Consider the following 14,269-nt stretch of genomic DNA (forward strand, 5'->3'; position numbering starts at 1 on the left):
TCTTTAATATATTGTGGTGCTAAGCCATTTAGTGATTTATAAACTAACAGTATTTTAAAGTCTATTCTTTGAACTTCAGGAGCCAGTGTAGGGATTTTAAAATTGGTGTTATGTGCTCTGTCTTCCTGGTTTTAGTCAGAACATCAGCAGCAGCGTTCTGGATCAGCTGCAGCTGTTTGATTGATTTATTAGTCAGACCTGTGAAGATGCTGTTGCAGTAATCAATGCGGCTAAAGATAAATGCATGGATGAGTTTCTCTAGATTGTGCTGAGACATTAGACATTAACCCTAATCCTGGAGATGTTCTTCAGGTGATAGAAGGCCGACTTTGTGACTGTCTTAATGTGGCTCTGAAGGTTCAGGTCAGAGTCCATCACTACTCCTAGGTTTCGGGCCTGATCGCTGGTTTTCAGTTGTAATAACTGAAGCTGTGCATTGATTCTAGTTCGCTCCTTTTTAGATCCAAAGATAATAACTTCAGTTTTGTTTCTGTTCAGCTGGAGAAAGTTTTGGCACATCCACACATTTATCTGTTTTCAGCATCTGTTCAGTGATTGGATGGGTTCAGAGTCACCTGGTGACATCATGATGCAGAGCTGTGTATCATCCGCGTAGTTATTGTAGCTGATTGTATTTCCTGTTATAACCTGAGCCAGTGGGAGCATATAAATATTAAATAAGAGGGGTCTTAGGATTGAACTTTGGGGTACCCCACATGTGACCTTTGACCTCTTTCATGACAAGTTTCCAATTTAAACAAAGAAATCCCTGTTCTTTATTTAAGTTTTAAGCCAGTTGAGCACTGGACCGGAGAGTCCGACCCAACTCTCCAGTCGATTCAGTAATATGTCATGATCGGCAGTGTCAAAAGCTGCACTGAGGTCCAACAGAACCAGCACTGTGTTATTTTTTAATTGAAATGTTACATGAAAGTTTGTTTGTGTATTTATATTAAAGTAAACATTTGTTTACTCTGCCTCCCGAAAATAAGCCAATGCCACCCTTACTTAGCTCCACTGGAGCTGTGGCTGTATCAAATACATTTTCACTCTTGCTTGAGTACATTTTTTTTGGCTGCTCTATGTACCTCTGATATTAACACACCACACTTGGCAGGAATATCTCATAAGATAAAAAAATGTAGTGTAGGGAATATCTCATAAGATAAAAAAATGTAGTGTAGGGAATATCTCATAAGATGCTGATAATCGCCTCCAATAATCAACGCGTCTAGGTCAAAAAGTCAGCGTAATTATTTTTTTTCATTTGAACCAGACATAAACTGAAACGCACAAAGAGTAAAATGTGAGAATACACAAAGAAACTAGATCCAACAGGATGAACTGGAAATATAAAACCTTATCTGAAATAAATAAGCCAGTAAATGTTTATAACACAAACACAGAGGAAAAGCCAAATCCCAAACTGCCCAGAATTGTGACATTAGCAGTACCAGCAGTAGACAATCTTACATTATGTTGTTGGTTTTCCCTCACACACTGAAAACTTATACAGGAAGAACCTGTTTAAAGCAACTCTACCTATTCTGCTAAGTAAGTGATAAAATATAAGTGTGGTCAAAATCCAACTTGCTAAGGAATAAACTTATTCAATTATAATGGGGGTGTATGTCATTTGACCCCATTTGGATTAAAAAATATCCACCAAAATGTTTCCATCTAACTTTAGTTTTTATTTTTTTAGTTGAAGTTTTTTGTTGTACAATCATAATGCCATAGATTTAGAATAAGTTACGGTAATTGAATCTTAGGTCTCAAATCAATAAACTTTTGCCATTCATGTCCATGGCAAAAGTTTGTCAATTTCTGACCAGAACTGAATGATACATGTTTATTTTCTGTTTTTGTGAGCTGCTTGTTTACTAATGCTTTTATGAACCCATCCAGGAAAAGGACAAGTGCACTCCATCCTTGCTTTCATGCAAGTGTTTTTGTTCATGTTGGTAACCATTACTTGTGATGTTCAGAGTACACTTTAAGATTGTTGCTGGTTTTCCGGGCAATGATTGATTTTTTCATCTTCTATTTCTGAGCTATTCAGTCATTACTCAGTAATTTATCATTAGAGCACTGTCTTCAGTGTCCTTCTCTTTTAAAAACTAAAATAAGCATGCAGTGGTTGGTTCACTGCATGTTTATTTCATATATTTAATGGATTTTTAAATTTTTTTTTTTGCAATTTAAGGTAAAATACTTTAGAACTCTGTTTTCTATTCAAACTGCTTTCCTGTCTTTTCCTGTAATGTGTCAACACTGCCTTCTTGTGTTGCAGTTTGTCCTGAAGTCACCATCCAGAACGGCATCGTTAAAGGTGAGACTGACTGTCTTCACAAAACATTTCATATAAGACAAGAGATATTCACCCAGCTCATGCCAATAAAAGTTCTGCAGAGTATTGTGGTTTTATTTATTGGTTCAGGTTTTAACATGATGGAAGTGTTTGGTCTGACGCGGAAAGCTCACTCATCAGTGGAGGGAGTGGCAGCCGAGCCCTTTGTCTTCAACAATCTGCCTGCCTACACCGTGTACAGAGATGTGCAACTGACACAGAGCACCAAGTGAGACTTTCTGATTTCACATTTCAGTTCAAAAGCACACTTTCTACTGTGTCTTCTTTTATGCATGTATTCTCAGCAGAAATTATTACAGAATATGTTTTCTGCTGTTTGACCATGGAGTAATTTCTACTTTGTGTTTATGTAATAATTTAATGATTTTTTTTTTACTTATTGGTATTGGTGTATTCACTGCTTAATGTGTTTGTGGTCAACCCTCTTCAGGTGTTTTGCAGAACTAGTTGTATTTTACCAAAGAAGTCTAATGTCAAGAAAAAGAAATTATTTCCTTCTTCTGTCATGACAGTGTGCTTTGGCCCTCCTTTTTTTTCCAGGTTTATTCACCCTGCAGGTTTCTCTCCAGAGCACACCATCAGCATCACTTTTCGCCTGCTGCAGGATACACCAAAGGAAGCCTTTGCTCTCTGGCAGCTCACTGACAATGACTTCCAGCCAAAGATGGGAGTTGTGATTGACCGTGAGTAATGCTTCTGCAGCTATTCATTCAGTGACACCTCTAAGTAGTTGAGGCAGGGGGGCATCATGTCCAGCCTTGGATGATATTATGATGTCTTCACTTTGTCAGGCAGGTCCTATTTAAGTGATGTCTTTGTGTTGCAATAGTAAGGCTAGAGACTGTAAAGTCTGGTGCAATAAACCACAGTAATGATATCTTTTATGGGGGTCAAACACTTTTTCACACAGGGCATGTGGCTTTGATTAATATTTAAGTTGGTCTTTATGTCCTGAAACCCTGAAGTGTGACCAACATGCTAAAAAGTAGAAAGTCAGGAAGGAGGCAAACACCTTTTCACGGTACTATATTTCTAAGTGAGATCTATTTTAAGGCCACACCTGAAACATGCTGCTTTCTCTTGTTTCACACCATGGGAAAGTCAAAAGAAATCAGTCAAGATATCAAGAAGAGAATTGTGGAGCTGCACAAGTCTGGTTTGTCCTTGGGAACAATGTATTGATGCTTATGTTCATGTGTTTAAACAATTGGATGAAAGTAGACATGTTGTGAATGTTCAACTATACCATTCAGGAAGGAGATGGATTCTGTGTCTCAGGGATCAATGTGTGTGTGAGATGTATCATTATATTTTTTCTGCTGTCTATTCATTAATGCTTTAATAAAAGCATCCAGGAAAAAACTAGTGTACTCCAGGATAGCATACTTGCTTTCATGCCAGCAGTATTTTTGTTCCTTGCTCTTGAAATCCATTAAGAAGCTCTACTTGCCAAAGTTTTGAGGCAAACAAAACACTCTATATGAGTTATTTTAGAAAGTCCCAGCCTGATGTACCACCTTAAAGCTTTCACTGACCCCTTCTGGCCACTCGTATGAAACTCTTCTGTGGGTGCCACCACCACAGGAACCCTTCCATTATTTCCATAGAGTCGCACTTTTGAATGTCAGCAGGTGTATATGCCTTTGTCTATCTGAAGCCAGGCCACACCGCTGCTGATAAGGGAGGACAACTGGCCCCTCTAATAAAAAAAATTATGGTCAAGAGTTTTTAATTTTCCAAAATAGGGCTCCTGTTTGTAAAGAAAAATATAGGCCTCATATTTAGGTTACAAGTAACCATTTCTGTTTTTCCATCCTAACTGTCCTCACAGTCGTAAGGAAAAACACAAAAAATACTTTGGCTGCTGACAAACTTCTGACTTCGTGGTCATTAAGCCGCTCTAGCTCAGTAAGAAATTCTCTGTATGCCACAGGCAGAGGAGTTGCTCTCCAACTCAAGTCCTCGAAATCTACTGACCTGCAACTTTTAGATTCATCAACACAGTTTAATAAAATGATTGAATTACCTTTCCATCCTGCAACCAGGTATGTCAAAGGCCTGGCAAAGCCAGTCATTTGATTCAGGTATGTTAGAGCAGGAGTGTATCAAAAAGCCACAGTACAGAATCTCTAGGACCCTGGTTCTTAAGGCTCACTGCCCTGAATGCTTTATTTGTTTTCTTGCTTCAGCATAGGTGATTTCAATTGACAGGTGCTTGCTGAACTGCAATCAGCTGCAGGGAAACGTCTAAACATGCAGGTCAGTGTGCCTTGAGGACCATAATTACAATAGTCCTCAAGACACACTCGTCTGCATGGTTCAACACACCCAATTCAGATGATTGCAATTCAGCTGCTTGAAACATTTTGGTGCAATAGTCTGGTTTGTTTGGAGAGATGCTAGAGAGAGATTCCATGCCAATGCCAAACAGCTCATTCTTCTATTAGCTCTTGTTTTTTTTGTCATTTATTGCAATAAATAATTAAAGTTTCATTAAACCAGACCTATTGGTCGAACTGGGGAGATGGGAGGTTATGTGCTGCTTCATCAGCCTCTTCACATCATAGGAGCGAGTGCTACGGGTCGATAATCATTCAGACTGGTTACTGTGGACCTTTTTGGCAATAGTATGACAATGACCTACTTGAAACATTTTGGTACAATAGCCTGGTTTGGAGAGATGCTTTAAATGTCTGTCAGGACAGAGGCTAATTGGTCCTTGAGTATTTTCTCTAGGATGTTGTCTAATCCTATTCGTGTTCCTTTCTGTCTTGGTTCTGTAGCCATCGGCTCTTTAAAGTTGTAGGCCTGCTCATCCAGTCTTGGCACTGTTTTCAATGTTAGGTTGTTGTTCAGTACCGCAAACCTGCCCTGTCAAGGTCATTTAGGGAGTCAGTGTCATCCTTGCTGGAAGCTTGGTCCCCCTGCCCCCCATTGTTTGCAATCACCTGGATGCCGCCACACATTGCTCGTGGTGTTCAGGTTGTGGAAAAAAACTCTTGGATTTTGCTTTGGCTTCCTTATGCCATGACGTTGTCTGAAATTCCTTTTAACACACATGACAGATACTCATCCACATTGAAGCTCTGGTCATATGTAGCCGCTTCTCTGTCCATATCCCAGGTTGTGCATTCAAAACAATCTCATTGAGCCTCCCCAGCACCGTCAGCCCACACTCTCACCTGTTTCACAGAGGGCCTCTCTCTGATCACCATGACAATCAGAGGAGCCTAGATGGGGACATTGTACTGCTCGATAGGCCTTTCAGATCAAGAGCATTTGTTCCTCTGGTTTGAATGCACACGTTAATGGAAATATGGGAAGAGAGTTTTCATTTTAGTCTGACTAAAGACCGGCCACTATGAAAACCTCCTCAGGATGAGTGCTTTTTAGGTTGCTGATGGAACAGCAGAGACTATTTACAGCCTTTTGAGGGTTAGCATTCAAGGATAAGGGGAGTTGTGTTGAACAATGCGAAGAACATCACATCTATATCTGCCTGCAGTGGTTTACTGGGAAACAAAAATGATTTTTTGAGCTTTACATTGTGTTATAATGTTATTCCCTTATCAAAAACATACCTGGATTGTTGCTTTGATTCTTTCATTGATGTTTGAGAAATCCTTTAATGTCCCAATGCAACCACTCAGCTGTGCAAAACGCCTCAGTGGACACCTCCTCCCCCCCAAGCCCTGTTGATTGTGCAATGAAATGCAACTACGTGCCTGGAAGTGGAAAATACATAATACAGTGATCCCTCGTTTTTCACGGGGGTTGCGTTCCGAAACTAACCCTCGATAAGCGAAATCCGCGAAGTAGAGTTACCTTTATTTTTTACAATTATTATGCAGCATAATTAAATACTCTACATTGAAACCAAAGAACAAAACCTGTTTTCAGGTCAGCAGATGTGCGTGTGCATCAATCAGGCCTTAATGTGATCCGGAGTCAGGTCATTTAAGGGTCTCCTCCAACCTGCCCGAGATTCACAGCTGTATCTGCGGCAGAACGATGGATCTCGTCAAGCGAGCCTCCAGTCAGGTTTTGTGCTGATTCTGGCCAGTGTTTTCCAACAGGCATTCAAAGTTTCAGTTTTCATCTCCTGAATGGCCAATCTGTATTACTTATATTTAAATACCATAACGTTATTAGCACACAGGCAGAGAAGAACCGCAGAGTCTGTTTAGCCAATCAGGACTCAGAACACAATGCACTGTGAAAAAAACTGCACAAAAAAAAAATCTGCGAAGCAGCGAGACTGTGAAAGGTGAACCGCATTATAGTGAGGGATCACTGTACTGCCTCCTTAATATATTGCTTTTAGTAAACTGTGGAATATTTTGTTGCGTTGAAAGTTTTTCACCATTATTTGTGCTGGATTTTGTACACCTGGTACCATGGAAGTTATTGTATATTTCAGTGTTTTATCTATTAAATGCGTGCCTATAAAGCTTAAAGAAGAAGTTGTCCTGTTTTTTAAACTTAGCACTTTGCTCTAAGTGTTCTCAAACTTAAACTGGGGTTTCAGCTACACTCTATAGCTATTCCCCACACTGCCAGATCAGACCGCATCGCCAACATGAAATTAAGTCAGTCTCTCTTTTCTTCTCTTTTTTTTAAACCGGGATTCTCACAGCAACTTTTTAAAAATGTCTTTTTAGAACAACACAATAAGCTTTTTAAAGATGAAAAGATGACTGTTTTGCATCTTTTACAGCTTCTAGCCAACATCTGATGTACTTCAGTCTGGACTACAGGGGAGAAGTGCAGGAGCTCACCTTTGATCAGCCACAGGTCCACAAGATTTTCTATGGAAGTTTTCACAAGGTGAGATAAGATCCACCAAACTCTTTAAGGTAGAATCAATATTTGCTTTTATAAGATGGAGCAAATAAGATGGATCCTTTTTGCAGCTAGCTATTTCACAGACAAGAGACAGATGTGTATCAAACACACTGAGAAGTAATGGTCTGTATGTAGCTCCAGCTACAAATGCTTATGTTCCCTATTTGAATAGACAAAAAGCCTATTTTTTTGTATTTATTTTTTTCCATAAATTTCACTTGATGACCAAATAAGTTTTGTATAAACTAAACTAAGTCTCTACAAAAAAAAGTAGGGGTGCATCAATGAATTGGTGCCAGTTTTCTTAATTTTGGGTGATTGGTGATCAGTTGATATTTAAATGTGAAACCAATTTTACCCTCTGATTTTATTTACCTCCGCAAAGGTCTGAAAATCAGCTGCTGTCCCCTTTTGCTTTGCTGTGAGAGAGGGCTGACTGATGGACCTGTTCACCAGGTCACATCTGCATGTGCTCAGTTAATAATAAGTCACTTTTGCCAATTTAGTAACTTTGTTGCTACATTTATCAACTTTTCAGACAAAAAAAGTAATTGGTACAAGCAAGAATCAGAATCGGCAGGTCAGGCTTTCTAAAGATCGGTGATCAGCCAGTAAACTGCAATTGGTGCGTCTCTAATTTGCCATCATCATTAACAGTGTTTGTGTTTTAATTTGGTTCTGGCAGGTTCACCTGTCTGTCAGCCAGGTGAGCGTCTCCCTGTCTGTGGACTGTCAGCCTGTTGGTGAAAGGCCAGCTCGCCCTCTGGGAAACCTGCCCACCGATGGATTCGAGATGCTGGGAAAACTGGTGAAAACCAGAGGACCTAAAAGCGGCTCAGCCCCGGTGCTTATCCTTCCTCTCTGGGATTAAATCGGTTGATCCTTCAAATAAAATAATGGTGCTTACAATGTTTGTTTGTTTTTTTCTCTTTAATATCTCCAGTTCCAGCTACAGTCCTTTGAAATCATCTGTAACAACACATGGGCTTCATTGGATACTTGTTGTGACCTGCCTGGAGTGGTCAGTGGTACTGCCATCTTTAGCCAGCTGTTTTTTTTCTTTTCTTTTCTCTTCTCTTCTTTTCTTTTCTTTTCTTTTTCATTTTGGTGCCTGTCGGGACTCCATATGACGACAGACTGAAATGTTAATTATGTGCTGTATGCGAGGTATTTGTACTTAAGCAACACATTTCCCCTCTTGGGGGGCACACTTCACCAGTTAACCTAAAGCCTTTGCTGACTGTGTCTCAGAGGGATGAGGAGAGCTGCCCTGCTCCACCGTACGCATGTACCTGTTCCTCCAACGTTCAAGGAGCTCCAGGACCCCCTGGACCAATTGTATGTCACCACATACATATTTTTAAAATTTCTCTGTAATATTTTATGATAAAATCAGCACCAAGGCATGTTTCCAAAGATTATTACAATGTTAATGTTCCATTTATTTATTTTTTTTCACAGGGGAAACCAGGTCCTCGAGGGGACAAAGGTGATAAGGGAGAACAGGGCTCAAAGGTAAGATGAAAATGATCATTCTTCACATTTAAAGTAGGCAGTGGTTGTAGCAACTAGTTTTCTTTCTTCCTCTCTTCTGGTTTGCTATCTGCTAATGGACAATAGTCCTCTAATGACCAGAAATGTTTGTTTGTGAGTGAAGTTTCATGGACGTATTAATGTGGCAACAGTAAGAAGAGCCCTTCAAATTCTCTAACTGTGGAGAAAGTGAACTTCAAGTCTTCCTTATATTAAAGTTCTATATTACAGTCTTAATTTCCATATGAGTTACTGAAAATAATGGTGATGTCCTGATGAGGTCCTCTTGTCCAGTCTGACGCTGATCTGATGGTGTTCAAAGTAATTTGAGAATAAGCATTTGCCGTGTCCTGTACATAATTAAAATTATTACCATGTAATTAAACTGAAATATGTCCTTTAATCAGAACTGCTATACATTATTATCACAATTATGTCCTAATTATCTCACTCACCATTCTAGGCCCTCCACTCTTTCTGATTTGTTGTTGTTGTCGCCTGCAGACATTTGATCCAAATCAGTCAACTTCAGTGTGCTGCTCCGGAAAGGCAATAACTCTGTTTAGAAAGTTTCTGTGATGTCGTGACAACACATCGTCTGAAACATCCATAGCTTTATTATAAGTTTTTAAACTCATACAGCTACAGTCTTGAATCAGCTGATGTTATTAGCTGATATGTTAATATCAGTGTGTTTTCTCTCTGCTCTATGATTTTCCCAAATTATAAGTGAAATAATCTGCCAATGGAACTAGTACTTTTTTCATCAATATTAAGAAATTATAGACTTGAAAAACAACTCCTTTATATTGCTGAGCAGTTACTTGTAAGGTAGTTTTGTATCATTTCAAGTGTACTAAGATATTTGCAGTAGGAACTAAACCAAAAATACTTTCAGATTTTGTTTCTGCAGTGTTTGGTTGTATATGTTATGCAAATGGAGAAGTATTAGGGCTGACGATGGCATGTAGCTGAAACATGTATTTTTTGCCTTTATTAAAACCTATGAATATTTTGGAGAGCTGGTTGTATCTATTTTTTTTACATGTTCTAAAAAGTTTCAATTTTAGCGCTGCTGACCTTTTTTACAGCTTAGTACATGTGTGATTGGAATCAGTTGTCTGTGGCATCTACTTAGAAATTTCATCGTCTTCCTTTATACCGATAACTGGTCCAAGGTTGGTCACAAAGAACGTAGAGTAAGAGGTAATCTGGTTTTTATGCTGTAGTGACATCTAATGGCTTAAATTGGCAATTGCATGACAATTTATCATTGTGTTTATTTTGTCAGTTTTGGGGAGGAAAAAAAGGAAAATCTAAACTCATATGTGAAAATTTTGTTATGCTTACTCTGTCAGGGAGAGGTGGGCCCCCCAGGGAAGGCTGGATTTGAGGGGGGTCTTGGACCTGTGGGCAGCATTGGACCCCGAGGCCTAACAGTTCAAGGCAAAATTGTGAGTCATAGCTTGACATTTTCTCTCTTAGAATGTGATATATATATTCCTGTGTTTTCAACCATTTGTGTTGATCAGGGTCCACCAGGAGCAAGGGGAGAAAAAGGAGATCCTGGCAGACCAGGAGTGCAGGTGAGTTGAAATCAAATGATGGGAATCTGTCTCTTCATTCTTTAACTGTCACATAACAATAATATCTTCATTCATAGTGTTCACAAATGCTACATAGACTCGATAACATAACACACTTGAAGTTCCCTATTCAACCTTCTTGTCTGTTTTTTCCTGTAGGGTTCACCTGGACCTCCAGGTCCAAAGGGAGAAGAGGGGATCCCAGGCCCCAGGGTGAGCTGCTTGATCCCAGAGAAAGGCAACAGGTCCTCTTCCAGCAGATATTTCTCTCAGTCCTCCTTTCTTGCTTTCTGTTTTCCAGGGTATCAGAGGTGTGGAGGGAAACATTGGTTCCCCGGGCATTACGGGAACCAGGGTAAGAATATCTTTGTGTGCATTTCTAACAGCCTGAGCTGAGCAAATCGCCTACAGGAACATTTTGTTTTGCTGAAATCAAAACCACTTTCCACCTTCCTGGCTTCCTGGCCAGGACAGTTTGTTCTACTGTCTGGATGCCCATACAGACAAACCGTCATTCTGTTCTGTTTCCGCCTGATATTTGATGGTGTTTCCATTAAACGTTTTCTGTGCTTCAGGGTTTCCAAGGACTTCCAGGATACCCAGGACCTGTTGGAGAGAGGGGTCCCTCTGGACCTGTTGGACCAACGGTAAGAACTCAAGAACAAACACACTTCACTTTTGGTTATCTACCAGTTCACACTCATGTATGTTTAACTCCACAGGGTCTGCCGGGAAATAAAGGGGAACGAGGTGAAAAGGTGGGTAACAGGGCAAACTATATATTTACCACCACTCTGAGTTTATGCTTAAAGAAACATGCTGTTACATCCAGTACACCTTCAACCAGGGAAGTCCAATATGATTCTTTGTGAGGGGTGCCTTCGAAGAAGACCAGGTAACATGATGGAAAAATCCTCTAAATAAGGGTATAACCCAATCAACAACAGGGTTAAATACATTTTTGTCTTCTGATATTTGTCTTTCAATAAATATTTCAATACACCATTGTGTTTTTATATACATGTGTCCAGCATTCCAGAGTTTTATGTGTGAAAGCATTTCTGTTATTGCAGTATAAGATTTTCTTTGGCGTTTTAAAATATCTTTTTTTAATTATGGCTGGATTGGTTGGTTGATTGGTTGATTGATTTCTTAAAGCTAACTGGCTCATATTTTTCAGGGGGAACCGCAGTCTATGGCCATGATCTATCAGCTGGTGACACAGGCCTGTGAACAACTAGTTCACAGTAAGTACCAGGAGTGATAAAACCAACACTTATGAGTTGTTTGTGTTTTCTAAGTCACTGCAACATAATGTATGTCTACAACAGGCTTTGATGTCTTTTTTTTTTCAGAGGAGGTTTTGAAGCTTGACATGTACATCAATGAGATTAGTCGAAAGCCCGTTCCTATTGAGGAGCCGGTGGGGCCCCCAGGAGAGCCTGGTATACCAGGGTCCAGGGGCCCACCTGGTGCCAGGGGCAACCAGGGGAATGTTGGCTCAAGAGGGAGACCTGGGAGGCCAGGGTATCCAGGAGAGCAAGGTAAGGTTTGATCTGTTAGATGTGTCGTCAGAGCCATCAAGACATTCTGTTCAATTGTTTCTTTTTTCTCTGCAGGTCGGAGAGGAATCCCTGGAGAAAAAGGAAGTTTGGGGAATAATGTCCAGGGGCCCTCAGGAATTAAAGGGTTGGCAGGTACCTCTCCTTGACCTGTGTGTTCCATTTATTACTCCACTGTTTAACACACCATCAGGTGTGATTAGGATATGTGACGGTCGTGCATTTTGTGTGTGTAGGTCCTCCAGGGGAGTCCAAGCCAGGGGTCCCAGGTCCAAAAGGAAACGACGGCAAACCAGGGCCACCAGGGACCACTGGGAGTTTGGGTCAGCCAGGAGAGATTGGACCACGGGGCATATGTGACAGCAGTGGAGGCTGTCGAAATATTCCCCAACAAACAGGTTAGCTGTTAAGAGTGGCCAAATGATGAAACTAAGCCTGGGAAATGACATTTGTGAGAGTTCAGGTCTGTTTGAGCCAAATTATCCTGGAGCAGGATCAGATTTGTTTTTTAACTCTGTCTAATTTCTAATTCAGTATTTTTATTATTATTATTTTTTATATATATTCTCCTTCTTTATACTTTCTTTATCCAGAAGACCCTTATTACGGCTACCAACCCTGAGAAGAGAAAGCAAGCAGTCACCAATAAAATGACTCTCCTTTAGAGCTGAGCAGAAGCACGCTTACCAGTCACCCTGTTCCAGTCTCCATTTTGTTTGAAATCTCCAGAAAAATGAACCTAAGATGAATCAGAGAGCTTTCCAGTATAAACCAGAATAACTGTCTATAATAAAGAAATCTCAGTTGGATCACTTGAGTGCCATATTATACAGTTTAGCACTGAAAGCTTTTCTTTATGTTTTCATGTATTCATGCACTGCCTAAAGTAGCAAGTTAAGCCTTTGAAATTATTTTTTGTTTTCATTGTAAGCCTTGTTGCCTCTAAGATAATTTAAAATCCATATTTTGTGGTATGAAAGGTTCTTTTTTTACACTATATATAAATAATACTGTGAGACTGCATTTATATATGTATGATAATTTGTATATGTTTTGTAGTATTTGCTGCATCTTTTTTTAATTCATGTAAATTTTATGTGTTCTGAATTTCACCTGGAAGCCCCTGTTTACATTTTCTGATGTCTTAAGTTTGGCAAATTATATGATTGAGAGAACAAAAGTGTTTAAATATAAAATAAAATCTTTGAATTATTGTCAAAAGGTATTATGTTCAGATAAAAATGGCATTCGATAGATACCGCATAGATTGTTGGTGTGAATTTGTACCACTGATGAAGAACGGAACTTCTCAAGCAAGATCCAGGTAGGAACAAGTTATTAGGGATTTTGTTTCCACTGTTGCTTACTTTGAAATGTACAACCGGAAACTGTAACAAACAATTTTCACAATATTGTGTATTCCCTATGCGCACACAGATGGGAGGATCAGTTTACCACTCAAGACTTATTAGACTGAGTTTAAGCCATCATTGAAAAGTTTCTTAACAAAAATGAAATCAAAAGCAACTTCAGTCTCAAAACAGTCAAAGACGCTTTTAAAACAACTCCCATAGAGAGAGAAGTTAAAAAGTATTAAATTTATTTTGAAGTCTACAAACAGGAAACTAGGTAGCGGGTTGTAGTTTTGCGCTTGCGCAGAAGGATTACTCTATTGTCACGTCCGTATTCCTGTCTATGTCACGTCGACATGGCGAGTAGAAAGTCTTTACAGGCGAACAGAGCGAACGGAGACAAGTACTCTGTTCTGTTACCGACATACAACGAGAGAGAAAACCTTCCTCTGATTGTTTGGCTCTTGGTGAAATATTTCGGGGAAAGGTGAGTTGGTTTTATTCCTAATCTGCTCGGCTACTGCTAACTGCTGCTGCCAGCGCTGAGCTGTCACTTAACCCGAGTTAACAAGTGGGTCAGTGCTGAAATTGAGGTGGAATATGGACTATGGATTTTCTGAGATGTTAAAACTTTTTTAAAGCAGTTAGTGATGTGAAAACTTTTACAGTGTTTATTTTTGTGTAAGTTAAAAAAGGGCGACTTCTCTGTGTCTTTTGTATTGAATACCTGTACTGTTCTACAATGAGGTGTCTTCATTTACAGACCATAAGCGATATTGTAATTTATGTACGTTTAAACACGAGTTGCAGTGTAATTTGGCTTTTGGTAAAGATGAACTGGTAACGGTCTTCCTGGTTGAGTCAGATTTTTTTTATATATTTCTTTTTCAATTTTCTGATTGTTTTTCTTTGAGCGCTCACCTGTCATGTCCAGTTGTGATATATTCTATTCTGTTTTTTCTGTTTAACTCTTAAGTCTGTAAACACATAAAATAGAAAAGTTCATTGGAGCTGAGAGAC

General features: G+C 39.5%; 2 protein-coding genes across 5 annotated transcripts in view; both read left to right on the top strand.

The window, feature by feature from the left end:
* LOC106934459 (collagen alpha-1(XX) chain-like) overlaps positions 1 to 12,706 on the top strand; it is a 53,302-nt gene extending 40,596 nt beyond the window's left edge. For all 4 annotated transcript variants that reach the window (XM_015014377.1, XM_015014378.1, XM_015014380.1 and 1 more), the window contains 19 exons: positions 2,294 to 2,332; positions 2,441 to 2,579; positions 2,912 to 3,054; positions 7,089 to 7,198; positions 7,902 to 8,060; positions 8,160 to 8,237; positions 8,468 to 8,554; positions 8,678 to 8,731; positions 10,108 to 10,203; positions 10,282 to 10,335; positions 10,495 to 10,548; positions 10,637 to 10,690; positions 10,911 to 10,982; positions 11,058 to 11,093; positions 11,516 to 11,582; positions 11,691 to 11,879; positions 11,955 to 12,032; positions 12,134 to 12,295; positions 12,491 to 12,706. In XM_015014377.1, coding sequence (XP_014869863.1) covers positions 2,294 to 2,332; positions 2,441 to 2,579; positions 2,912 to 3,054; positions 7,089 to 7,198; positions 7,902 to 8,060; positions 8,160 to 8,237; positions 8,468 to 8,554; positions 8,678 to 8,731; positions 10,108 to 10,203; positions 10,282 to 10,335; positions 10,495 to 10,548; positions 10,637 to 10,690; positions 10,911 to 10,982; positions 11,058 to 11,093; positions 11,516 to 11,582; positions 11,691 to 11,879; positions 11,955 to 12,032; positions 12,134 to 12,295; positions 12,491 to 12,519 — 1,700 coding nt within the window. In that variant the 3' untranslated portion in view covers positions 12,520 to 12,706. The remainder of the gene's footprint in view (positions 1 to 2,293; positions 2,333 to 2,440; positions 2,580 to 2,911; positions 3,055 to 7,088; positions 7,199 to 7,901; positions 8,061 to 8,159; positions 8,238 to 8,467; positions 8,555 to 8,677; positions 8,732 to 10,107; positions 10,204 to 10,281; positions 10,336 to 10,494; positions 10,549 to 10,636; positions 10,691 to 10,910; positions 10,983 to 11,057; positions 11,094 to 11,515; positions 11,583 to 11,690; positions 11,880 to 11,954; positions 12,033 to 12,133; positions 12,296 to 12,490) is intronic.
* Positions 12,707 to 13,540: 834 nt separating this feature from the next.
* dpm1 (dolichyl-phosphate mannosyltransferase subunit 1, catalytic) overlaps positions 13,541 to 14,269 on the top strand; it is an 8,314-nt gene continuing 7,585 nt past the window's right edge. The window contains exon 1 of the mRNA XM_015014392.1: positions 13,541 to 13,736. Within this exon, the coding sequence (XP_014869878.1) occupies positions 13,606 to 13,736 (131 nt within the window). The 5' untranslated portion in view covers positions 13,541 to 13,605. The remainder of the gene's footprint in view (positions 13,737 to 14,269) is intronic.

The sequence above is a fragment of the Poecilia latipinna genome, unplaced genomic scaffold (assembly GCF_001443285.1).
Source record: "Poecilia latipinna isolate Pla-1442-1.1 unplaced genomic scaffold, P_latipinna-1.0 Scaffold1810, whole genome shotgun sequence".
NCBI lineage: Eukaryota > Metazoa > Chordata > Actinopteri > Cyprinodontiformes > Poeciliidae > Poecilia > Poecilia latipinna.